The sequence below is a fragment of the Rhodamnia argentea genome, chromosome 2 (genome assembly GCF_020921035.1).
Source record: "Rhodamnia argentea isolate NSW1041297 chromosome 2, ASM2092103v1, whole genome shotgun sequence".
Classification (NCBI taxonomy): Eukaryota; Viridiplantae; Streptophyta; class Magnoliopsida; order Myrtales; family Myrtaceae; genus Rhodamnia; species Rhodamnia argentea.
Genome location: NC_063151.1, coordinates 460832 through 488399, shown reverse-complemented (window position 1 = coordinate 488399; position 27568 = coordinate 460832). Strand labels below are relative to the sequence as shown.

Genomic DNA, 27568 nt, shown 5'->3' with positions numbered 1-27568 from the left:
TTTGGCAAATTAGAGTGGCATCGATCGGAGCTTTTATACATGCGATCGCGTGGAAGATTGGAGCTGACTGATGACGATCGGGGACAGGGTGACTCTTGCTCGGAAACGGGCGTGAAGTTGCCGTCCAATTTCGTAGTCGCAGACTTCAGAAAGACTTGAATTTTCAATTGGGAAAATGGCCCGTGAACGGATTGTGCTCAGCATTTACCGTGAAAGTGAGCAGGAAATTCATCCTCTAGTAGGTTTCGTTGTCTTTTTCTGACTTGGCAAGAGATACCTTATAGAACTTTAAAAAAAAAACAAAAGAATTAATTATGTAATAATTTTTAGGTGACTATAAGATTAATAGCCTATTTTAGTCCATAAAAAAATAAATAGCAATTAATTAAAAATTATTATGGAATTAACTCTTTCAAGAATTTATGGCTCACAATATGCTGTTATTTTCACGGTCATCCAAAAACTATTATGGCAATAAACTTCAAGAAAAAAAATTATATATTTTTGCTATGAATCGATCTCAGGCGCTCAAACTCTTGTCCTAAAATATTATAAAAAGAAGAGCATAGTGCATTTCACGGGTGCAAAAACAAGTTTCGGATAGATGTAAAAGCTGGCCAATGGCCACCGCTAGGGGTGAGCAAGATGGGCCCAAACTGAACTGAACTGAGAGGTTTGGTCCGATTCTGGAAGTCACAAGTCCGGTTCCCGATTCCTCAAGGTGAAATCGGTGTCCAGACGGTCCGATTCCCGGTTTTAGGGGGACGCGAACCGATGATCGCCCACCCGAACCAATAAATTTTCAATTTTTTTTTAATTTTTTAGATACAATTGGCATGCCTAGAAATGAGATTCTAGACAAAGAAAGAGATTTGCACATGAGGAAATATTTTTGATTAAATATTTTCTCGTTAAATACAATATTATACATAGAAGTGAGATTCACGTAACTATGTTCAATATCAAACATTTTATTCGATATTCATTGTGACATGGGCATCCCTTATGTGAATCACGAGAATATTACATGTAGATATGTGAATATCGAACAAATCCTTTTTTTAAAATACATTTCCATTTTATTTTTCATTTTATCGGTTCTATTAAAACGCCCGAGAACCGGATTTGACCATCGATCCAACCGAGTTCCGAAAATTGAGTACCGAGACCACCGATCCGGTCCCCGATTCCTAAGAGAACCAAACCAACCCAAACCATGCTCACCTGTAGCCACCGCCATCTCCTTCCATTCTACCTCCTTTAGACTGTGCCGAATATAAGCTATAAAGTTTCAGGGTGCTACAAATTCAAAAATAATGAAAAGGAGGTCGACAGTGTTGATGTTGAACTTGATATAAAAAGCAAAAAAGAAAAAAAAAAGAAAAGGCAGTTTTCTTCAAAGAGAAGGTAAGCCGACCAATTGGACAAATTAGACAAAGATGATTGTAGTCATGTTAGCATCGCTAAGCTTTAATTTAAAAGCCCATTGCTTCCCGGCATGATGTCTTTTTGCGCTCGTTAAGTACGACGGTTCTTCCCATCGAGTCAATCATGGTATGCGAAATGTCGTCCCTGGAGCGAATTCACGACAACGAGGCAATCGATTTAGGCTGCCGAGAACCCCGTATAATCTAAAAGCAACCAAAGTTCCTCCCTGATTTTAACATGAGTGTGCTGCAAATAAGCCTGAATTTTGAGGTTTCGAGGCTCCTTGCAGTCGTTATATGAGGTTTTTGAATTGGATTTTGCTAACATAACAGTATTTGGGTAACTGTGAAAGTAGCACCATATCGTGGGCACAAATTTTTTAAGAAATGGACCCCATAATAATTTTTGAATTATTTTTTATGGCTCGGAAGAGACTAAAGACAGGACACAGAAATCATTTCTCTTTTGTATTAGTACTACAAGAGAAGGAATCTCTGGAAGCAATTAATGGTTCGAGGCATTATCATGCGCCTTGGCCATCACGGTGTAGCCTCTTTAATCCTCGTTTCCAACATATTTGCTTCCAGCAGAAGTAGGTCAAACAATAAATCCAAATAGCATAAGTATAGCAATACACAGAGCAACTTATACACTGATATATAACGTGATGTGATAAATTCAAGCTGGTTATGGACAATAGCAATGCTGATCGTAATTCCTGACTTTAAGCCCATGTATATATTTGGTCTCCAAGTGCTTGCGAGAGACCCAATCCAAAAAAAGGCCCACAACATTCATCCTCTGCCAACCAGGTTTTGCGCACGGGCTTGGATTGGTTGTGAACTGCGCTAAGGAGCCCTCTGTTTTGCGAAAAAATAAATAATTTTAAAAAATATTTTTTAAAAAAAAAAAATAATCAGTTGTCTCGCTTACAATAAAGAATGAATAAAAAAAATATTTTCATCATCCATAAAAATATTTCGATATAAATAGTTTTCGATAATAATAAAAAATCAGTTAACTAATTATTTCACATGATCATTTTTAGAAAAATATTTTTAGATTATTCATATTATGCGATGGAAACGCATCCTAAGGCACCATTTTTTTTCTTTTGTAGAAAAAGAATTATTTGAAAAATATTTTCTTAAAAATGATCGCTTTTATCGCTTGAAATAAGTAGTCAGTGAGAAATGTTTGCATACTCGACAATAATTCATGCCTAAACATTTTCGTGGACGGTAAAAAAAAATCTTCCATTCATCTCTATGAGTGATAGGAACAATCATTTTTAGGAAGGAGATCTTCGATGTGATACAAAAACCCCACCTTTGGAAGGATGCATGGGTTTCGGTCGAATGACGAGTCGGTGCCACTAATCGCACATTGACACCAAAGGGGCATATAAGTTTCGGTCAAATGTATTTACTAACATGTGAACAAATGCTTGTTCCGAGCCATCATCAGTAGGGGTGATCGGTTTCTGGGTGGTCCGATTTCCATGCAGAAATTGGGAACCAGACCAGAGAGCCGCTTCCTAGTTTCTGGCGTTGGAAAGGAACTGAACGTTTTTCTTAATAGACGTTGTCACCACCTTATTCGTGTTGGTTCCACATGGCGCCTAGAGAACCCCAAGAGGATTGGCTGCAAATAGCTGAGCTCATAAACGATCATGCTTGGGGATCTCCATCCACCGCTTGATCATCTTGTGCAATCCACGCTCCTCCACTTGGTCAGGTCTATCACCATTACTCCTGTGTTGAAGTCGCACGGCGTCCGGCTGGCAAATGAGCCGATGAGGCGCCAGTTCAACCAAAAGCCTTCAGTGAAGTACTTGGTGAAATTCATGTGGCGGTACTCCAACATGCATGCCGATTGTCCTAGAGCCCAGGCTGGTCGACCACAGCTTCGAGATGTCACCGACGAAGACCAAATCGGAGTCCCAGTAAATCACCCTGCTAACGCAAGGCTCGAGCAGATCAGCCAAGTAATCCTCGAGTACTTGAGAGGTCGTTTGAGCACTTGCCTCTCTGGCTCTGAGGTTTATGAAAGAAGAGTGAGCAAGCGGACATGAATGTGCCATGCGTGAAGAATGGTTACGATTAGGTTTTTTTTAGAATGGGAGTAGGAATTTTTTTCAGATTTGTAACAAATAAAAGAATGATAATCGGTCTAGTCCGGGTGGTCAGAGTGGACAATTCCACCTCTAGAATTGAGAGACAGAATGAAATTTACCAGTTCCTATTTTATGGAACGAGAAATTGGACCGTTGAACTCAGAAACCATCCAAAATCAGTCAGTTCGATCCAATTCGGGTGGTTGGTTTTGCTCATCGCTAGTCACCAGGCCTGTACATGTGTGCTTGGCACTGTTTCATTTTTTTTTCCCCACAAGATACATGATCAAGCCAGTAATTAAATGTTTACTTGAGTAAGTCAATTGGAAGGGAGATAGTTAATTTTCTTCAAATAAGTTTTCATGCCTACAAATATGCATTATGTAAATTTAAAAATTATAAGGACGTGACAAGATTGATTTTTACTTTTAAAGTTTCGCTTAATATAAAATCTTCAAACTTTCACGACATGTAAACATAGACGGACATGTAGATTTGCACGTTTTTTTTTTTTGTGATTTCGTGAAATTTGCACATTTTTTTTTATGGAAAAGTGAAAAAACCTGTTTTATTTTCAAAAGAAAAAAACTATTTCGGGATGAGTTTTAGAGAATCAAAACGTATTTGATAACTGTACAAATTTCCGTTCCTAGAATAGAAAAGCGTTTGGTAATCGCACAAAATTTCTGGTCCCGAGAACAATTTCTCTTCCCAATTTTTGTCATTTAAGTTAAATAATTACATCATTACTTTGTGAAATTTCATCCTACATTCGGAATTAATTGAAAATTAATTCATATTAATTCTCTTAAATAACATATTGCATATAATATTTTTTCGTGCTATTCCGTCTAATTTTTCCGTCATAATGATTCATTTTAAGCTTAACAAAGGGGAGACCATATTAGATTAGTGTGTAATTTCATATTAGTTTAGTTGATTACTTTTTAATTCTCACTTGTCCAAATATATTTTAGGCTCTCATAAGTAATTTTAGTGTGGTATAATGATCTGTTGTTGAATGTAGTTACAATGAATAGGTCAATTATTGTATAGAACTTAAATAGGGATGTTGATTATATGTGTTCTTAGCCTGTTTAATCTCAATCTTTAAAATGCAAAAAAAAAAAAAAGGTTTCCGAAAAGTTATTCTTTTTTTCAAAATCAAATTTTTTTTTATTCTTCTTTTTGCTCCAAAATTGTTCCCGAAAACAAAATCAAAGAATCAAAATCGTTGCCATCCGGACCCATAATCTCTAGTCACTATCACAAGTCATGCTTTGAAAAATTTCACGCCTTTCGTGCTAAACGAAACTGGAATTGTCAGTTCACAAATTTTAAAAATGACAAAAAAAAGAAAAGAAACAAAAGTGAAAATCACCCCGTCAAGCCCTTATTCCATTTTTCATTTGACACCTAATTTGCATCTTTTTTCAAAAGTTTATTTTGTACTAGACTTTTCCTTTTGGAGTGGCGACTCCCTCTTTCAGATCTTGCTTGCGCAATTTAGCAAAGTCGCATATTCCATACGAACGGCATTTAGGAAGTTTGAAAAAGGAGACTAGGGTCCACGTGGAAGGCTACGTCCATTTTTAAATCCCGGCCATGTGCCCCTACGAGGGATCTGAGCATGTGAACGAGCGCCACGTGTCCCGATCTGGGAAGAAACCGGGAATAGATATTTTCTCCAATCAATGGGAGTAACATGCTGCCTTCTTTGCCCTCTGCTCACTCCACCGACACTCGAATTAGAAAGCCGGGGACAGCCTGGCATGTTGACCCTTCTTTGTTGACCAATTAATAGGTTTTTCCTTTTTATTTATTTATTTTTTTTCGAATTTGAATTGACCAAATTTATAGTCGAGACCACGACGCATGCAAATGAAGAAGAACTGCTCACTACCCACTATGCCTTCATTTCGAGCGCAAAATCGACTGGACGCTATCGAAACAGAATATGACTAATTGACACGCACGAACCCCAAATAATGAAGGAAACATAACTACATAATTAATTCAAGGATCATTGTAAATAATGAATGAAAAAAAAAAATACGTGGCAAACATAATTATGGTTATTCAAGGACGACGATTGTGAAAACATCATCGATGGAAACTTACCTTTTATCATTGCTATGCACGCTCAGAGCTGTTATTATAATGACGATGTCCGCGTATCTTGATCACATTGACAACCACAAGAAAAGAATATTGGATTCCGATCATTATACTAAAGTTTCTCCTTAATTAATTCGCTCGGATACGACAAGGTAAATGCTCCATCACCGATTGGTGAATTGAGCGGTCTCCTCTGTCCTGATCGACCTAGACTCTTCATCTTCCTCCGATCGGGGGCGATCTAAGTGGCCTCACGGTGACCCCCTTTTCGATATTAAAGATGAGTTTTAAGAGCCAAAAAATAGTTGGATGGCACAATGGGGTTTGAAAGGTAGATTTATTGGACACATGTTGTCATTTTGGGAAAAGAGTAAACTATAAACGACTGATTAGTCGAACCCGATAATTCTCTCTGCAAATAATAATTATCTAATTGCACCTCCATGTCTTTTACTTTGCGTAGTGCATCGGTGAGGACAATCCCCGACTGTCTCAGAGATAATGTTACTTGATGAATAACGAACATGAAATAGACTTTCTATTCTTATTTTTTGCATCATATAAATTTGAAACAAGTAGCTGCCTCATCGAATTTCCATGCGTTAAATCATCATGCGACGATAAATGTTTACCGGTTAATTGGGCCGCTTATCCCCTTACTTGTCTTCTAGAATTGCTTCGTGGAAGCCCGTATTTTGTCTACTCAGACTTTTACTTGAATGAGAATAGTACTAGTTTTTTTTTTCCAACCAAAAAAATAAATAAATAAGGAAGCACATTCAATCGACCGACAAAGAATTTTGTATAGATCCGTAGAAAATGAACGAGTTCATGAATCCACCTCAAAATAGCTCTACATATTTGCTATACAGACTTCGGTGCATACACATGATGATAATCTCTGCCGGAGAGTGGAAACTTTTTCCGAAAAAAAAAAAAAAAAGATCCCAGAAATTTTTGTGGATCTCCCTCTTATTGTTATCGCAAGTGAAGTTTATATTTAATTCCAACATATTTAATCTCTAATCTCAAAAATTATGGAACAACGCACACACCTGGCATCTCCACGGAGAGAGTGTGCATGTGCTATCTACACAAACTCCGTGACGTCATCGTCAGCCGGACTCGAGTTCGCCCTTCCCCGCGTCGGCGAGAGGATATGTCGATTTTCCGATTTGGATCAGGAGTCCAATGAGAAGGGAGTGCGCAAGAGATCATAAGGAGCCCACAGGGCGTCCAACGGGCACGGCCGGTTGGCGTCGAGCCTCGCCCACGGCTTCCCTTTGCCGCTCCAATGCAGGAGGCTGACCGGGCCGGGGTGCAAGTCCCGGCACAGCCCCCGGAAGTTGTCGCCCCCGAGGCCGTGCTGGTTCCACCGGTGGTCCACCGGCGCGATCTCCCCGGCGAACACAAGCAGGAACGGCGGGAGCGACCCGAGCTCGTAGATCCGCATCCGCTTCTGGAGCTCCATCCACTCCTCGATCTTGGCCGTGTACCCGCCGGCACGCCACCGGTCGAGGTCGATGACCATGACTCCCGTGTTGAAGTAGCAGGGCGGACGGCTGCGGCCCGCGAAGGTGAGGGGAAGGGAGGGGCTGGACCAGAAGGTGGGGGTGAAGTAGGAGGTGAAGTTGGCTTTGCAGTACTCGGGGGCGGCGAGGATGGTGGAGGCGGGGTCGAGGGGGGTGGCGGCTAGGGAGGCGATGTCGTCGACGAGGACGAGGTCGGAGTCGAGGTAGACGACGCGGCGGACGCAGAGGGGGAGGAGGTTGGCGAGGTAGGAGCGGGCGTAGTTGAGGGGGCAGTCGAGGGCGGAGCGGATGGAGGTGGAGATGAGGCCAGAGACGGCGGAGGCGTCGAAAGGGTGGAGCTGGAAGCGGAGGTAGGGGAAGGAGGAGGAGAGGGTGGCGCGGAGGAGGGACGCGTCGGAGGTGGTGGCCGAGTAGACGAAGTGGAAGATGACGTTCTGGGGGCAGGTGGAGTGCTGGAGGACGGAGAGGATGGCCGCCATGGAGCCCCGGATATAGGCGGCGTCGAGGGTCATCGCCACGTGGATCGCCGTCTCCGAGCAGATGACGTCGTCGTCGCCCTCGTCGCTGTCATCATCGGTGGAGGTGTTGAGGAGGGAAGGGCAGGTTGGGGAGTTGTAGAATTCGGGGGCTTCTTTGAATTGTTGGGGGTCAATGGCGCCGCCGCCGTGGGCGGCGGCGGAGTAGATGGAAAAGAGGGGTGAGAGGAAGAGGAAGAGGAAGAGGAAGAGAAGAGCTTTATTATTGCTAGGCAGAGACATAAGAGAAAATGGCTGGGGGGATTTGGGAAAGATGAGGTTTGGGGGGGCGTCTTTGGTTTCTTCAAGTCGTTTTTGTATGGAGCAAGAGAGACAGCGAGGGAGAGAGTTGGGGGATGAGTAAGAGGAGTTTTAAAATGATGTCTGAAGATTTTTTTTTGGTCAAAAAATGATGTCTGAAGATTGAAACACGGTTTTGGGGTATTTTTATTTATTTATTTATTTATTTCGATTTTTTTTTTCTTTCTGAAAAATAAAGGAGAGAGAGAGAGAGAGAGAGAAGGGAATGGGGGAGGGGGAATGGAATTGGGGTTAAAGCTTAGCTGGATGGCTGGCCAGAGGCTGCAAAAAGGTAGGGACAGAGCCCGGTCAAGAACTTTCCAGAGGGACGTTTGTTGAGCTTAGATCCCTTGTTCTACTTCAAATTTAATTAAAGTAAAAAGTAGGTTATGTTCTTAATCTCTTGAATTTCTTCTTTTTATTATTATTATTATCTTTCATTGGGGTCCTTCCTTGGGGTGGCATGTCTATTGAATGAAGTATGAAGGTGGGAAACAGTTCGAGCTGGAGGGGCAATTTGGTGAATTCACGGGTAAATTAGGGAGAGCAATTTGGGGCGGGGTTGGGGGTGGAAAAGGCAGACTTAGCTTTTAATCATTTGGGGAACTTTTCGAAAAAGCATTTCTTTCGCAAGCAAAACCTTTTGTTTGATGATCCAAGCAATTTGCTTCGTGGAATATCTTTAAAGGTCTGCCCTCGCGTTGTGCGCGCCTCCCAGATGAGAATTCAAGGGACGTTGATGTTTCATCTCTCTCTCTCTCTCCCTCTCTCTCTCTCGCGTCTCCTCATGAGTTGAACCGTCGCCTTCTGGTAGGAATAGGGTCGGTGAAGTTTGCCGATCAAAGGCATCTCTTTAAACCGAGGCTGACTTTCTTGTTTTGCAAACCCAGAGGAGCTCAACCCCCTTGTGAAAACTAGCGTGCCACCTTCCGTGGAGAATGATGCTTGAGCATCGAATGCTTTCGTTAACAACGTGATAAGATTAGGGGCGAGTACAAGAAGACATTTTAGTGTCTTATGTTTTGAAATTCTAATTATAGTACCTTCGAGCCTTCCCTAATTCACTTCATCTCCCAAGCAAACATCCATCAATTCCAACTCGTTCAAGTGAGTCCCCACCTTCACCACCGAGCTTCCAAGTTTGCTAGCGACTGTACTACGGTCCCCAATGCCTCCCCACCAGCACTACTGTCTCGCCGCCACACTCGAGCTCTTTTTCGCAGGTTTTCCGACGACTTCCAATAAGTACTAGCGCCCATGTGGTTCCCTAATTGTTTTGATAGGTTCTTGTGGTAGTCTTGATCTTTGCCATCACACACAATTACCCTTTTGCTTCAGAGAGGCTTTACAATAGGGTGTTCAGCGCACACGTCACCACCTTTCACTAGAGATACCAATTGTTATTGTCACCACGGTTGCCTATTCGGAGTGCAAAGCAGGAGTACTCACGACCGAATGCCAAATCCATCCAGGAACCAGATCGGAGCCATTGGATGGTCGAGGAACCAGTTGGTGGTTTCCGATTCTCAGTTTGTAAAACCGACCCAACCTAAAACCCGATCACTCCCAGATAAGAGTGCTTCTACAATTGCACAAGAGAAGATCCTCAATTTACTCGTGAGGGTGAGCTATGAAGCAACCCTATCTTGAGCGAGTTCGTCGTTAACGCCATCAAACTTTGTATGCGCGCGTAATTAGATGGGCAACGGCATGCTGCACGGAATTAATGCTTTTGAAAAATAATTAAACATATTAATAGAGAAAAACTATGATAAATTATAAGAGAATGCTTCCCTGACAATCTAACAAGATCGTCGGTTATTTCTGACCATAGATCCACATACCATCACCGCATGTTTTGCATAAAGCACTCATTAATTGGAACATCGTGCGGTAAAAAATAATGATACCATTGTCAGACTGTTAGCTTAGCGGCTTTCTAAATTATATTACTATAAAAAATTTGTGACTTTTATTGTTTGATCTCTTGAGCAAATCGTAATGCGTAACGGCGTATGGAACGTTAGATTAAGAAAGCTAATAGAAATAGAATGCATATATCATTGTCTTGATTGAACCACAAAGACGGTTGGGAAAAAAGGTTTGAGAAGTGGAAAAAAAATTCAAAAGAAGAATGACAATCAAAGTGAATTTTTTAATATTAGTGCACACAATGTGGCTTATATAATAGAATATGATAGGATAAAACCAGACCAACATAAAAACATTCTACAAAATTAAATAAAAAACGAGAATTACTAAATATTAAAAATTTCTCTTTGAACGGCCGCCACGTAAAATGGACAACACATATGCTCAAGATATTTGAGAATGACACCTCGGTGAAATTTTGAGATCGATGGGCGAAGGATCTGATTGCACCAAACTCAGAACGTTTAGGACTTGACTGAACTTCTTTTAATGTTTAAGGCTTGATTGCACACTGGACAAAACATTTAGGACTGTCGGTGCAATTTTTCCATGATTTGTATGACTAATAGCAATATGGACTTTCTGGGCGACATATTTAAAGGCAAGGCGAAAAGAGATCTTATTATGACATCTTTATGTAAATCTTGCATGGTCCATATGAAAGTCGCGTGCATCACATTCACACCTATAACAGGGCCTCTGTTAAAAACCTTATTGTGCACGAGTGACTCTTCAAAAAGGAAAAGAGAATTAGGTCAAGATGTCAACCTAATGCTTTGTCGCTACTCCGCTCGGCGCCATTGCTTCCTCTCTCATGCTTGCCTCTCCATAGATGTCTGGCTTCCAAAGATACAGCAGCCGGAATCAAACTGCTTCACAAAATAATCCCATTCACCGAACTTCTGTTCAATCATTCACCAAACAATCTAGACAGGGAACCATATTCAAAGACACAGCATACTACCATTGACTGTCGTAGTTGTTCTCGTCATGTCTGTTAGTAATTAAACCAAATTCAAAAATATCCTGCATGCATGCATGCATCATGACTGTTCGTATTTCTATAATTAGTTAAATGTTTTGTAAATTCTAAGAAATAAATGCTAGATACACTTTGATCTATTTAATAGTAAGATTAAGAGTCATGTAACAAATCTATATAAAGACAAGTCTTGTTATTTTCTTTAAGGTGAAAAAAAGAGAGGCATATTCGTCTCATTCTCTTGATTAGTGTTGAATTGAATGTCTTGAGTGTTTCACCATAAAATTTCTCTATCAAATTGGTACCAAAGCCATGCATAGACTCTCACATCATTGGTTCCCATGACTTTCTGGGCAAACTTCCAGATCTCTCTTCTTTTTTTTTTTTTTTTTATATTGGCTTTTGGGGCTTTCTTCTTGAATGTGATTTAGCCAGCAAAGAAGCCAATTGAGTTGATTCATTCTAATGTGTGCGGCCCAATCACTCCTCGGTCATACGGTAATCATCGATATTTTGTTATATTTATCGATGATTGTACTAATACACTTTGGTGTATTTTTTGAAGGAAAACACAAAATTGTCCAGTACTTTTGAACAATTCAAGCACTTAATTGAAAAGGAGAGTGACCATTTTATCAAAGCTTTGAGGACTTATCGCAGCGCAGAATTCTCTTCAACCAAATTCAATAAATTCTATGAGAGTCATGGCATTTAGTGTTTTTTGACGGCTTCATATTCTCCTCAACAAAATGACGTGGCTAAATGAAAAAAACGAAATCATTCTCGAGAAAGAATCGCAGCTATCTGTTTGATCTTTTATCAATTGCATCTACACGTCCAGCTAAATAGATCTAACATGATGAAATGATGTCAAAATCCATGGGAGATTTTGACAGATTCCGGGGGTCACCGACACCTGACCCACGAACCGTAATGCGCGTGGGACATGAAGGTTCCATAAATGAAGCGCACGTTGTCCTTCTTTATGTCGCCGTGAGCATGACGACAATGCCATGTCCTTGCCCTCCCTCCTATCCTATTTGTGGTAGAAGTGAACTGAGAGTACGTGCCGACGCAAGTTCGTACCATACGGAAAACTTGGGCGAGAGGGTCAAAGTTTCAGCGCTGAAGAAAGAGATTGAAAGATTGTTTAAGCATTAATTCGAGTCTCGAGGGTGACTTTCAATTGGCTGTTTGCAATTGATTGACTTTTGAGGAACGCTCTCCTCGTAGTTGCCAAGAAACTTCTAAACTGGATATTGTCACCATCGACCTTAGGTGCAATTCACTCTCCTTTTGCATGTTAGAGTTAGAGGTGGCAAATGAGTAAATTGGGCCAGGTCAGGGACTCAAATTCACAATCCACACTTGCCCGTTTATTTTATGAATAATTTATTTGGTCCATATCTAATCCAATCGGATCTAAACCCCCAAGTCTTCTCGTGCATCTTTTCAAGTCGTCCCTCATCCCGATGCTCGAGCCACGACCTGCTATGAGATCGCCAAGATTGCCAAGTTGGTGAAGCGAATCGAAGGGCTCGAAAGTGTCGAGCAAGAGGCTGGGCGGAAGCTGGAAGCATTTAGGGCTAGGTTGGAGGAAGAGAAGATGGCGAGCGAAGAGGAAGAGAGAGAAGAGAGTCTGAGCTGTGTTTATTAAGTGAGTTGGAAATTGGTACATTGTGAGAACCAATTTAAACCAATAAATTTGGGCTTTTCATTGTAGAACTTATTGTGAGTAGTCCCTTAAAATTTGAGGTGGCCCATGTATGAGTAGTTGAATAAATTTGGGTTAACAAATGAGTTTAACGCTCGTTTTGACAGGTTTAGCTAGAGTGTCACAATCAACCATAAGAAAAAATTACTAGGTTGTTGATCCAGTAATAGGAATTTGTATCAACGGATGCTACACATATTCTTATTTTGGAATGATTTCGGGTTTTTAAATCGATGGATATGCAGAGTATAAGGCGGCACTCTTTTCTTGTTTTAAAGGAAATAAGAACGACGATGAAGTATAAAAATAAAAACTCGGTTGAGCGAACTTCCGGGGCACAAGTATCTGGTTGGCCGAGGATCTAGATAAGGTCGTAGGAAAATTGAAGGTGTCCTTTAGGCGTACGCTTCGAAGCCCACCGAACCGTTTAGTAAGTAAAGGCAGACCACACCGACATTGTTGGAGGCATGTGTGAAATTTGTAGTAAAATCGACAGAAAAAGCGCGATTTCTAATTAATAGATCGCTGATCGGTACACCTCAATTGCAGTACCGAACCAACAAGTCACTCGTTGAAGAGGGCACCAGTCGCATCGCGAACACGGCAACATCGAAAGCGACACAGCTTCGAAGAAAAAGAAAAGATGGCTGTCGAATCAATGGTCATCTTCCCGAAACAGGCACAAGCTATGAATCGCCGAAGAGGAAAAGGACGTACCTCGAGAAAAAAAACAAAAAGAGAGCAAAGAAGCAACTCCATGTGCGAGCGGAGACGTTTGGAATTCAGGGACCACTCGGCCTCCGGAAAGACTGGTTTCCAGTGGAGAAAAAGGTTTTGTTTAGCTCATCTTAGAAATTGGATTACCCAAGCAATGGGTTATACTGCCAAAATCTTTATGTTTGACCAAAAAAAAAAAAAATTTTTTTTTTCCTTCAACTCGGATTTGGCCAATATGATAATTTTAGTAAAAGACAAAAAAAAAAAATCGTATTTGAAAAGCACGACAATTTTCCTGAACAAAAAAAAGAAAAAAAAGACAGTCATCTTGGTGTAAGGAAGAAGACGAGTAATTGTAATAGCGTGACCAATAAGGCATGGGCTCGGGCTTGTTGACGCTTGTCACGATTTCAAATCAAGAAAGGAGATTCTAAAACCTTTTATTGACGATTCCGGCGTCTTACTCCAATTTGTCTAAAAATTCAAGATCAGCCACGGTTACTGAATTTTGGGCCTCATGGCCCTTTAGGCCCAAAATATTAAAAGTGGGCCTTGGCCCTTTAGGTCAAAATATTTTCAGAAACAAAAGGCCTGTCACAACGCACAGCCCGCCCGGCCTGTCGCTACCTCTATGCGCCGGCGGCTCGCCGCAGCACCATCGCCCTCTGTCCACCTTTTACGATACTTTCCGTTTCTTAAATGCTTTCGAGTTTTAATTGCAACGTAAGAGCCGGCACCAATGTCGTCCATAAAAGCAGATTTGTTGAAGCCTAGGATCTTGGAGATGATAGATCGACTTATCAAAAATCGGATCATCCATCGGTTTTGACTATTCATTAATCCCCCTCCTAAACTTTAACTCGCGAAAATAAATGATTTGAGGAGTATTTTCCTGAAAAATATATGAAAATTTACAAAAAATGTATAAGCAAGTCCGTTTAAAGATCATGAGTGTATTAAAGCAACAAATTGCATTTGAATCCCGTTAGATATATATTGGTTATGAGGTTGGAGACAATATGTGAACTCTTGAATAAGAGGGACACCCTTTGGAGCATTGTATTAGTCAAACCTAAGAGAGCCTTGCAGAACAAGACAAACCGAAGAATAAAGCCAGGTGAGGTCTGAGGGAAATGCAGTGGAACGGATTATATTCGCTTCTAGAAGAAAGAAACCGTAGGGAAAAAAGCGAATGAACACCCCTTCTTCTTAGGGTTTCAAGAACCACGTGTGATGCAAAACCATCCAAGATTCCGAAGACGAAATAAATTTGACCCTCTGCGATTCATCATGATGGAATAAAAAAGGCATAGTATTTAGGGATTAAAACTGCAAATAAGCAATACGTGAACTTAATAAAGTTGTTCGGTAGATTGATACAAAAATATCCGGCATCGCTCAATTCTTCAAGTTCTTTGTTAAATGATGTAATAGAACCGTGAGTAGACATCTACACGATTGGAATATCTTCAAGACCAAATGGCAGTCGGCCACACATCACATCTCGTGTACCCATTTTTTGGATCTGGTATATATACGTAGCGTTTCTCTTATACGATTAGTTTAGAGGAGAGCGATATATCACTTTCGTTAACACTTCCTAAGGTTCTATTGCATAGGCAGGCTTCCTTTTAGAGTCGATTCTCTAGAAGGCAAATCGAGATCATGGATCCAACTCTAGACCGAGGATGTCACTTGGGGTCTTCCACCTAGTTCAGTAAATCGAGATCGAGATCATGGATCCAAACAGAACATACCGCATTTCAAATCTGTGAGCCTATTACAATATGCGTAGCGTTCGTCCTAGAGGGGACCGATTTTCTAGAAGCCAGATCGAGATCATGGATCAACATCATAGCCGAGTATGTCACTTGGGGTCCAGCCCCTTCTCCTTAACCGTAAAACTAACGGCATTTTTGACCCCCTAAAGGACAAATTTCGAGTCACGCCGTGCACAAAATCGTCGTATTGGTTGGAGAAAGGAAGTGTTTTTGGGAACCATCGAAGTTGTTTCCCAAGAACTCTTCAAAGATTCTTTAGGCCGCGTGTGTTTGCCCTTGCCGTCTTTTGTCACGGTGGGGAATGCTTCTAGAAAATATGGCGGTGTCTCTTCATTTGGTGGAACTCCATCTTTTCTTCTTTTAGGGAGCCGCAAATAGAGAAGACTTGCTTGATGAGGAAGTAGGAAAGCATTAGGGTTCTAGACTCTTTGTCAATGTCATGCATAGTATATGTTATTGGAGGATTAGAGAAGAGGTTCTCCTCTCGCGGAAGCAAGACTTTAGTTTTTCTATAATCAAATTAAGGTTGTGTTTGTTTGAGTGAAAGAATTTTAAGCGAATTGATTTTCTGGATTTTCACGCTTTGGTTTGTCGAAAATGTTCGGTTGACGGAAAACAATTTACGGTCAAAGAAAATATGCATGCTTTCTAAAGTTAAGAAAATGATTTATAATCTGAAAAGGCATAAACACATTCTTGAAAAATGATTTCCCAGAAAACATTTGCCTCGGGGTGTGTTTATTTCAGTGAAAGAATTTCTTGCAAATTACTTTTCTGGACTTTCAAGTGTTTGGTTTGCTAAAAATGATCGGTCAATGAAAAACAATCACACTGAAAGAAATATACGTGTATAAAATTAGAAAAATGAATGTCCTAACCTTAAGAAAGAAAACATTTTCTCGAACAATGTTTTTCTTTATCATGAAATTTTTCGCGAAACTAACACTCCATAAGATTATTTTCATAATTAAATAAGTATTTGATACAAGTTACAAAAAATGAGAGATCCATAATCACTTGTAAAAAAAAAAAAAAACTTGATTTTCAAAACGTTAATCGTGAATGCATCATGCCAAAGAAGTAATTACATTGGCGATTGCCGTGTTCGCTTATGTCTATTACCTAACAAGTGATGTTAGCAGCCTTCTGCACCAAAACCTATCGAAGATAACATCAAACTCGAACACGAAAATTGCAAGCGATAATGACGAATTTAAGGTACCTCAACACCTCATTGGATTGTGACTACAACCGAATCGCAACTGCCTACGGTCCTAAATGCATCAATTGAATGTATCGTATCGATCATTGATTGCTATGTAACATCTAAATCGCAGCCGTCCTTTGTAAGTGTGTCAATGGTAACAAATCGAGCTGCTTAATTTACAACAAACCCTAGCCAAGTTATGTCTATGAATGTCGTACTCACATGTCCGTAATCCTTTACGTGATTCCGTTTTCCTTTGATTAAAGTAACCTTTAGAGATGATTATGTCAACTGTGGAAGAGCCGCCACCTAGTTTACCTGGTCCATCACCTCATATGACCACATCATACGTTAACATGCCAAATACTTTATTGCTACACGAGTCTCTGTTCTTTTTGGACATTTCTACCAGATTCGCCCGACCAAGATAGTTTATGAATGGTTGTTGATTTTTTTCACCAATATGGAGTAGCTTAATTTTAATATAGTCCTCGCAAATTTTTATGGTCGAAAAGATGTCATTGCCCTTTCTTGTTTTATCTTTTTTCCCCCTGTTAATTAAATCGGTGAATTTTCTCAGCCTCACCTTTATATACCAAGTCATGTTCATTCCTGAGGTCAAGTGAAAGAGATAATAAACTAATAAATAAATACATATGATAAAGGGATTGGAGGGTGGGTACGTTGGTATCTTAATTATGATGTTAAAGGATATTGGTACTATTTGTAATAGAGTTTGTAAGAGTGATGTAGATCATAAGATATTATATGTATGTATGTATGTATGTATGTGTAAACAAGTAGATTATGTTTGTTTAATGTATATATGTAGATCATAAGATATTATACATGTGTGTGTGTGAAACAAGTGGATTATGTTTGTTTAATGTATTTTATTTGGAGCTTGTTTATGAGTTAAGAAATCCTAACCCGCGAGTACTTTAAAAATGGAAAGAAAAATCTTTGGATAAATAGCTAAAAATGCATTGTGGTATATATTGTGGCATTTTTAATAAAAAAAATAATCACCAATAGAGCGGGTAGGTTTAGCAACATAATTTGGTAACATCGTAATTGCTATTAAATTACTTTCAATCAAATTACTCAATGAATATTTCAATCAATCAAACCCTTTACAAGTTAAAATTAGTTGGCAAGATGAAATGATTTCATCGAATATCCTAATTTTTTTGGGAATTTTGAGGAGTTATAAGACAGTCTTCTCTTAGCCGGGGTATATTTTTTCATACTACAATTAACGATAGACCAAGGCAATCGTACAGCATATCGTTCGATGAGTGACCTAGAATTGATCCATCACGTGTTACTACATCGTTTATATACTTAATTACAAAGATATAGTATGAAAGTGCCCTGTTTTCAATTTTTTTTGTTCATTTTATTCCCCATTTTCTAAATTGGGAAAATATATCTGTTCCCTTGCCCATCGCATATTCGGGTGGCCAAGAAGAATTTTTTGAGTATTCTCAAATCAAGATGGCATAAAAAAGAAAAGCAAAAGAACCAAAAAAAAAAATTAAAAAAAAAATTGATGTGCGTTGGAACGAAGAAAGGGAAGACCAGAGTGGAGTTGACTCTTCATCAGTCTTTGACTCTCTCTCTCTCTCTCTCTCTCTCTCTCTCTCTCTTTCTCCACCGCGTACAATGAAAGGTCTTTCCGGCCTTTATAAAGTCGCTGACCTTCCTCTGTTTCCATCTCAAAGTTACAGCGATTTCTCAACTGTCTTCCCAATTCCATCGCCCGCTCTCGACTCGCAGATTTTCCTGCAGATGAGAAAATGGGCATCCAGCTGCGAATGTCGCGGACCCTGAGGTACTACCTGTCCGAACACCCTTCCATCGTCAACTTCCGGTGGAGCCACCACCTCTGGGGCTCCACCTGGTCCTTCCTCCTGGCCGCCGTCGCAGCCTACGTCGCCGCCGCCTTCCTCCTCCTCCTCCTCCTCCTCCTCCTCCTCCCCAGGCGCCGCCCCGTCCCCCTCGGGCCCCTCCCCGCCCTCCACAGCCTCGCCGTCGCCGCCGCCTCCGCTGTCGTCTTCGCCGGCATGCTCCTCTCCGCCTCCGCCGAGATCCGCGACACCCGGTGGCTGTGGCGGCGCTCCCGCACCACCCCAATCCAGTGGCTCCTCTGCTTCCCCCTCGGCACCCGCCCCTCGGGCCGCGTCTTCTTCTGGTCCTACGCCTTCTACCTCTCCCGCTTCCTCCACCTCCTCCGCACCTTCCTCACCGTCCTCCGCCGCCGCCGGCTCACCTTCTTCCAGCTCTTCAACCAGTCCATCCTGCTCTGCATGTCCTTCCTCTGGCTCGAGTTCTCGCAGTCCTTCCAGGTCCTCGCCATCCTCTCCACCACCCTCCTCTACGCCGTCGTCTACGGCTACCGGTTCTGGACAGCGATCGGCCTCCCCGGCGCGAGGTTCCCGTTCGTCGTGAACTGCCAGGTGGTGTTGCTGGGCTACACCCTGATTTGCCATTTCGCCGTCCTGTTCCTGCATTTCTTGAAAGGCGGGTGCAATGGGATCGGAGCTTGGGTGTTCAATTCGGTGCTCAATGGCGCCATCCTGCTCTTGGTGTTGAAGTTCTACGTGAAGGTGCAGCTGAATTACCGGAAGGTCGGTGCGGTGCCGGAGCAAGAGGACGGGTCGTCGGCGGCGGCGCACGCGGGTTCTCCTGTCTCGGAGACGAAGATTTCGACAGAGAAAGATCATTGATTGGTTCTGATCTCTCCGATCTCATCTTTTGGGCGCATCTGGTAACTGCCTTGGCCATTTGGGCGTTCTAAATTCTTGGTTTTTCAATTAGTTTTTCATAGGAATTTCTTTTGTTCTCTCCATTGTTATCTTGTGCAGAACAAACGGGGATGTCCCAATTTTTTTTTTTTTTTCCCTTTTCCCCGTGTCTTGTTTTGTTCGGAGCGAAGCTGTAAATTTTTTTTTTTTTTTTCAATTTTTGGTCAGAGAGCGAAGCTGTAAATTAACGACGTCGCATGATGATTTCACGAGGAAGATGAGATTTTTCAGTTTTGCCTGTTTTGTCCCATTATCATTCCTTAAATGTATTCTAACAAACTGCAACGAGAACTCTGGTTTTATTTTAGTCGGTTTGATTTTGTGAGGGAGTTGCGCGTCAAAAGGGCAGATTGGCCAAGACAAGATTATGTGGTCAACGACAGAATAACGTGAAAGCGTTGGACAGTCCTCCAAGCCTCTCTGTTTGAATCTCTCTCTTTTGGCAACTCCTCTTTCAAACTTTCTGGCCTGCCATTTCTTGGTCCAGGATGCATGATCTCGACATAAAAGCTATGGTTAGGTACCCGATTGATTAGGAATAACAGCTAGTAAATCTTGTACATTAAATTTCACTGGCCGTTCAAACTCCGGATTTACTTTTGGGGCACGGCGATTTGAATATCCTTAAAAATCTGATCTAATTCTAGTAAATTATGGAAAGAAATCGCCAAAAGGAAACAGAAGATGCAGAGCAGCAGTCGAAAATCTGGGTGAATATGCAGAGCCGCATTCTTCTTCTTCAATCTAGCATTATATCTTGAGCGTGGACTGGTGAGCGAGGGCTGCATGTTCTCGAGCATGACCGCATGCGCGCCGGAACATCTGACGTGCCTGGCCATGGAGTTGCTCGGGGCTGGACAACTCACCAACACCATATAATATATGGCAATTTCTATTTTAGAGTTACTTAGGTGGCCCGGCTGCCGGTCCGGTTCCTAGCTTAGAATCGGGAATCGAGTACAGGTTCCGATAATTATGGACCTAGGAATTGGACCGAATCCCATCATAACCTGGAACCGGGCTTGTTCTCCGGTTCCTAATTCTAATCTAGAATTATGCTCACACCTTTCTCATACTTAACTATGCATATGGCTCATTGGTCACCTCGACTAATCAATTATTGATGATTTACCCTATCTTGTACGTTGCTCCTTTCAGCAAAGAAAAGACATTAAAGGGCGAGGAGCCACGGACCAAAAATTATGTTTATGGCATCAAATCAAGAGGACTCTGTTTTGGGAGAGATTACGTTGCAGTCGGCATTTGTTTGCAGAACTACTTGTATTTTTTCTCTAGGACAACGTATAGACGGAGGGGGGAAAACAGAGAGCACAGCAGCTGGACAAGGAGATGCAAATGGGTGGTTCCAAAATCTGCAGCATTTCCCAAAAAATGAGCTGCTGCTGCAGCAACACGTTTCTATTCTATCTGTCGGCATCTTCAGCTCCAAATCCACGGGGAAGAAATGGGCCCTGGATGCAGGCCGCCGCCTAAGAAAAGGAAGCACTTGTTCATAGGACCGTGGCCTAGTTCGGCCCAACTCGGTAACGTGGATTCGCGTTGGACCGAGTTGATAAGTTGGTTCCACCAACCCGCTTCTATTCCAATTGGAGCAAAAACAAGAACGACTCCTCGTTACTTGTTTATTAGATTTTCTTTGACGCTGGACAGCTCGGTCAGTTGACGATGAGCAAGTAAGAATTGCTATAATGATATGTATGCGTTAAGATCCAAAAAGAAATTACTAGGGTAATAGTGTTTGGGGGCCACTACGAGAATAGGAACATATCGTGTGAGCCACAAATTCTTAAGAGGGATCTCACAATAATTTTTAAATTTTTCTTCTTCCAGAATAAGATGCGAATTATTTGACAGTACATTAAAGACTACTATATAATCATTTGGGTTTTCTAACAAAAAAAATCATTTGGGTTTTGCTGTTTGGGCGACTATTCTTGAAAGAATGGGCTCCATAATAATTATTTATTATTTATTTTTTATTTTTTGTGGCCCAGAATTTTTAATGAACCATTGCCTCATCTCCCTGAAATATTTTTAACTTAGCTAAAAGTTCGGCCGCTAAAATTAAACAAAGTATAGGAGAGTCATCCTCGTCGTACAAAGGCAAACGCCACTTTTATTTGTGAACTTACTGCATCTTTCTCAGCGCCTTTTTTTTTTCATGGTTCTTGCATGAAGCTCCCTGTACATCTTCACTGCCCAATCGTCTGACCTCTTAGATACATGACATGACTGGCTAGAATAACATCATCATAAATTCAGACAACGTTGCCGGGGCAAGAACCTTCACTCCTGTCGCGAAATATCTGCTCGGACAGTTTCTTATGTACAAAATGAAGAGAAACATCTCTACGATGCAAGAAAGTCTGCTGTAGAGAGCCGTGTTCTTCTAAGTTGACCCCAATCGCTTGTTCTCCAAAGCGTCGGCGGCAAATTCCCCATGAGAATTACTCAGGTCGCACTCGAAAAGTTGTGAAAACTGACGTAAACTCCATATTCGTAACGGTCGTCGTCGGCAGTGTTCCCCTCGAACCTTCAATTAGATGAACTCCAAGAAAAATGGACCCATCCCTAGCCGAGAAAAACTACTTACTCATGTCTTAACTCTCTCTTCTTTTACAGTCACGGTGACCTTATTAAATTAGCCTCAGATGGTTAGTTCCGTTTGCCGTTCTCGGGAGCTGAGAAAATTCTCGCAAAGCTCTCATGCCCTTTCCTGCGATGACCGGGACTCCTCCGGGTAAAAAGCTCGGCAGAGCTCCCGGTACCGGTCGGCATCGAAGTTGTGGATCTTCATGAGCTTTTGCTGCTTGGTCTTGAAACGACGCTGGAAGTACCCTTCGAAGGTCGGCTCCCGGGAGGTCCGGAGGAAGAAGCCGTAAGCGAGGGTGACGTGGAGGTTGGTGAGGAAGAAGCAAATGGGCTCCATCACGTCCCAGGTCAGCTCCCAGAACGTGAGCCTCATGAGCCCGAGCGTTTGGGCCACCAAAAAGCCCAGCCCACAGTAGAGCTCGCCCTTCACCTGGGCCCGGGCCTTATCATCGATTAGGGCCTTGTGCCTCTCCATCTGCTCCAGCTCTCTTCGTCTCGGGTCGTTGGGCCTGGCTATGGATTGGTAGATTAGCGACTCCACTGACTTAGCCACCTGCAATTAGTGAGTCAGATGCAACTTGTTAAGATTACCTGCGAGAATGGAAATAATCTCAATCTCTCATCTCTCTGTCTTCTCAATGAATTATATACCAATTAAGGACGAATTCGCCATTAATGGATTTCTCATTCCAGAAGCCCGAGATGGCAATGAGGGTGGCCATTGATGGTAATTGTGCTCATAAAGCATACGTATGAAAGGATTTAACATTGAGGGTACTGGATCGCTCCTTTGAATTCTTCCTTGTTTCGTAATGTTCTGAATTTGTTCATGATTGACGTAAGGGAAATGGGAAAAGGAATGATGTGTACCTGCTCAGGCCTGAGAAACACGACATTGCCGAGAACGATGACGTTTCCGGACTCGTCCAACGCCTTGGCGAACTCGGCACCTTCTGCCTCACCCCCTCCGCACGCCTGGTCGCAGATCCTCACGAACTCGTCGTACGAGATCGAGCGCGCGTCGATCTCCCTCAGCTTCGCCTTGATCGTCTCCGCCCGCGACAGCCTCAGCAGCTTCCTCGCGTCCCCGATCGTCACTCCGGCCAAGGGATCTCCGGCGACCGGTGGCGAGAGCCCGCCTAGCTGGAGGCGATCCCCTCCGCCGAGGCCGTTGAGGCTCCGGAGCTTTTCCCGGAGCTTGTCCCCTACCGGGAGGGAGAGGAACTCCGGCAGCCTCGCCCCGGCGGCCTGGTTGATCGCGCGCCGCTGGAGGAAGCGCCGGAAGAGGCCTTTCTCGGCGGCCTTCGGCGACGTGAGGTACTCGCGGTGGAAGGAGGCGGTGGCGCCATTCGGAGGGGGAGGTAGTATGGCTTGGAGTGAGGGTAGAGCCGCCGCCGCCGACGATGATCTGGGAGAATCGAAGAGCCGCTTCGCTAGAGCTTTCCGAAGGGCCATTGGAGCGAGCGAGCGAGCGAGACAGGGACGGAGGTGTCCAGGGACGGAGGGATGAATGTCAATGGGGTTTGGGCCTTGCGACAAAGTTGGGGAAGTGGGGCTTGGTATTTATAGGGGGTCCAAAGGTAGAGGAGAATTCATAATAAAAGAAAAAATAAAATGAAAAATGAAAATTTGGCATTTGGAGAATCTTAGGTCCGATAAATTTGGAGATGCTTTGGGGGGTAATTGAGGCAATTAACGATAGAATTTTGAAAACAAGAGCTAAGCAAATATCTTTATTAACATTAAGAAGGGTGGCTCATCATTAATAGTTGGAGCAACGCGAGAAAGGTTGCTAAGATGGCAAGAGCAAGCGGCTCGTCAAGGGGCCAGAAGGCAGTAGGATTTTAGTCGAATTTCCGGGCATCCTATTGGTATTGATTGAGATCGAGTTGCGGGAGTTGTGATATTATTTCTAAGTGGCCGGTTCACAATCGGTCAGAGAGTCGGCAATTGGAAGAACAGAGCACCCTTCTTCTCTTGACGCTGGAAAAATCACCAACCTAATGTGGATTTTGGTAAATAATTATTCATTAAAGCTTCATTCATTTCGCAAAAAATGAATAATTTTAAAAAATATTTTTCAAAAAATAATCTCCTATCTCACAGGAAAATTATTAGTCGATGAAAAATATTCTCATTATCGACAACTATTTATGTCTAAATAAATTTCGTGAGAATGATGAAAATATCTTTTCATTTACTCATTTTCATGAGCGATTCAAGCCATCATTTTTTGAAAAATATTTTCCAAACCATTCGTTTTTCGTGAAACAAACACATCCTAATGCTCCGGATGTTTCGGAAAAAAAAATGAATGAATTGAAATAATATTTTTCAAAAAATGACCGTTTATATCGCTTAATAAAATGAATGAGCGAACGAAAATTCCTTTTATTGTCAGCGAAAATTTATACACATAAATTACTGTTGATGATAAAGACAATTCCTTATTGAGTAATTACATTTTAAGCGAAATAATTGTTCATTTTTACGAATTTTTTTTTAAAATTATTAGTTTTTTCACGAAAAATAGACAACGTAAATAATATGAAGTGAGGCTCTTTTCAAGGCATAAAACGATTGACTGACAAAAAAATTATTTTTTATTGGGTGCTTTGAATGCAAACAATTCAAAAGAAAAGTATGGTGGAAAATCAAACTCGATTTTTTATATTGAACGATGGAAAATATTTTCTAGGTCTTTTGTAAATTTCAACCAAACATCGAAAAATATTTCATTTTCCTGAAAGTCATTTTCCAAAACGTTACATTTTTCGCAATGAGCGAAGCCTTGATATGATTAACCACGTTTGGTAGCGCCATTTCTTCTGGCTTAAAAAGATTCTTTTAGTAAAAGAACCACTTATATGGTTTCATAAAGAGGGAATTAGTTTTTCTCTTTCAATAGTTTAGGGGACGGACATAGATACCAGCCTACGTGGAGGATCATGGACACCTTGTAAGTATCATGAACCGGTTAAGTCCACTACTTGGGCAATGCAGCATCTTGGTAGCAACCACCAAACCAGTAGAACAAGGGTTAACTTTATTGTTGGTCCACAAGCAAGGTAAGTAGGTCCATTGCCGGTCGATTCTAGACCGAAAAGACCTAACAAAGTAATTCCAAACTTAGGATCGGAGACGCTAATGGGGCGAGACCTCCTTCTATGACATATGAAGTGGTTTTTCAAACTTGAATAAATGTGTGGACTGCACGTAGACTTGTTTGATGAGGAAATGCTTAATCGATAGAATCTTACCATTGTGTTGTTCAAACCCTACCGAAGGCATCGTGTAATGAATTGACAACTACCTGTTTGGTTAGCATTGAAAATTTAAGTAATGAATCGTAGGTATCAACAACCTTAAGTGCCGCGAATGAAAAGAAAAGATTGTTCGATAATTTTGATTATATTTGTTTTACAAAAAATGAATGATTTTAAAAATATTCACCTAAAATTAATTGTTCATAGCTCTTAGAATAATTAACCAATGGAAATTATTTACATTATCGACAATAATTAATGTCTAAATATTTTTGTGAACGATGAAAATATCCGTTATTCATTTACTTTTATGAGTGACACAATCGATTCGTTTGTAAAAAAATAATTTTCAAATTATTTATTTTTCACGAAACAAACGGAGTGTAACTATTAGAAATTGCAATAAATGCACGTCACTGCGCTGGATTACGACCCGAAACTGATTCATGCATGGATCGTAGACGTGCCCTAAGGTTACAGAGCGACTTTTATTTATTTATTTTTGTTTCTTTAAGGATACGGTGTTACGTGTCCGAAGGTATACGCAAGCCCAAAAGACCCGTCCACTGCCCATGTCTTCCACTCCCGCACTATACGCAAGCAAAGGCCATGCCTAAGCCGTGGCCCAACAAAGTGCCTCCGCTCGCCGTCTCCTTTTGAAAACAACCATGCGCATTATCAGACAGGTACTGCTTCTTTGTCTAACTGCATCTACCAGAGGACAAGTCATCGCATCGTTGCGTTCGTCGTGAATCGAGATGACCAATCCAGCCGGTCCGACTTGAGAAGAATCGGCCTTACATATGAAGGGATGTATCGCAAATCGATTCAGAACGATCGCATAGATAATACAAGAAAAATAAACGACGCACGGTTTACTCAAGTTCACCCAGAATAGGGCTAGGTCCCGCAAAGAGATTTTATTAGATTTTTGGTTTACCGCCACACAACTCGTTACAATAATCAGTAAAAAAGAGCAAATATATATGCCCTAAACGGGCCAAAAACCTAATCTATTCGAAATCCCTTTAATCTCTCAACAAATAGGCTAACTTAAACAAAAGCCCAAACCCGTTGAGGTTTCGGGGGCGTTGCCCCCGAACCCTCGTCCGTTCACCGGCTAGTGGGGCAGCCGTTCGCTCACCGGGGAGCGGAACTCCCGCCCGCCGATCGGGCAGAGGGACACCCATGTCGGGGGCGTTGCCCCCGAACCCTCGCATTCCGTGTGCAAGGGTCACACGTTGTCGGATCATACTTCGGTTTCCCTAAGCTTACGTGAGTGTGCCCGATGTGAGAAACAAGGATCCCCGCAGTATTCGCCAACTCCAACAACATAACCCAAGAATCGACACTAGAATCGGCCAATTCCTTGTTCCAAAGTTCAAAAACCGACTTTAACAGAAAAGGTTGTAAGTTATTGGTCCAAAACCAATCATCCCTAACCATAAATTTCGAGTATTTGCTCTATTCATGGACGGATCAACATAATAATATCTATGGAGAAGGGGGTTTGAACTAGATCATCCACATGCCGAGTCGTGACCACGGAACACATGCGATTGATGGTCGAGGAGCCTTTCAATGGAGGGGACCATTTTTCTTTGGCAATACCCAAAGCACTCGGGGGCGTAGGTCGTCGTAGGCTGACAGATTGACGTGGTGATTCGTAGGATCGACTAAACTAGAATTAATCGATCATATGCGTACGAATCAGCCTCCACCACCATCGCCACTTGGACGACGTCACCCGCACAACGATGATGCTAATTGTTTTTTCGTCGAGGGAAAAAAAATAGATGCGTCACGGAAATTGGAAGTGGGAGAGGAGGCATAAGGTGAATCTCCGACCACGATACAAGACCAATCCAGTGTCTGTCTCGTTCTGTTTTGGCACGGAAACTTCTGATTTGCTGTTTTCCAAGTTTCACATGTCTAATTGCACCGATCAGAAGGAAGGATAGATGTGTTAACCCAACCCCTCCCTCCCTTTTTGTAATTAAGTTTTAATTATCTTTCTCTGTTATTTTTTTCACTTTTAATGTGCCCCTAATGCATATTTGAATTTAATTATAATTTATTTTTATCGTATTTCTCATTTTCAAATGATAAAAGCACATCACCGATGTGTCATGTAAGCATATATCAATAATTTCAATGGCTAAATCAAGTTAACGAACCCGATTGCGTATTCACGTACTTACACACATCTAGTGTAGACTAGTCCACATAATTGAGGTTCGAATTTAATGTGTTGTGATCACTACTCTATCGCCGGAAAACAGTAAGCTTTATAAGATTATCATATATCATAAGCATACCGTGGCACAAACGAATACCATATCGCCATAGGTCACAAGGCAATTATGCAGTACGTCGTTTGTTTTGAAGTTTTTATCTAGATCATACATGCGGTAGCCACACAAGAAGATGTGCAAGGTCTTCCACCATGTAATCTTTTTTATAAGCGATATTTTGAGCTAGTGATTCAACCAAAAAAATTTCTTGTATTGCTACAAATTCGTCAAACCCATATATATTAT

General features: G+C 41.8%; 3 protein-coding genes across 3 annotated transcripts; 1 reads left to right on the top strand and 2 right to left on the bottom strand.

Moving 5' to 3' along the window:
• Window positions 1-6490: 6490 nt before the first annotated feature.
• Window positions 6491-7986, bottom strand: LOC115751639 (probable galacturonosyltransferase-like 1). The gene has a single exon (XM_030689584.2). It carries the CDS (start codon window positions 7950-7952, stop codon window positions 6843-6845), a length of 1110 nt encoding a protein of 369 aa, XP_030545444.1. The 5' UTR covers window positions 7953-7986; the 3' UTR covers window positions 6491-6842.
• Window positions 7987-17937: 9951 nt separating this feature from the next.
• LOC115751628 (elongation of fatty acids protein 3-like) lies at window positions 17938-19547 on the top strand. Its single transcript, XM_030689570.2, has 2 exons — window positions 17938-19112; window positions 19458-19547. The coding sequence occupies exon 1, from the start codon at window positions 18142-18144 to the stop codon at window positions 19069-19071; it is 930 nt and encodes a 309-aa protein (XP_030545430.2). The 5' UTR covers window positions 17938-18141; the 3' UTR covers window positions 19072-19112; window positions 19458-19547.
• Window positions 19548-21670: 2123 nt separating this feature from the next.
• On the bottom strand, window positions 21671-23285 carry LOC115751630 (calcium uniporter protein 4, mitochondrial-like). Its single transcript, XM_030689572.2, has 2 exons — window positions 22633-23285; window positions 21671-22315 (listed from the first exon to the last, which is right to left on the bottom strand). The coding sequence occupies exons 1-2, from the start codon at window positions 23215-23217 to the stop codon at window positions 21875-21877; spliced, it is 1026 nt and encodes a 341-aa protein (XP_030545432.2). The 5' UTR covers window positions 23218-23285; the 3' UTR covers window positions 21671-21874.
• Between the last annotated feature and the right edge of the window lie 4283 nt (window positions 23286-27568).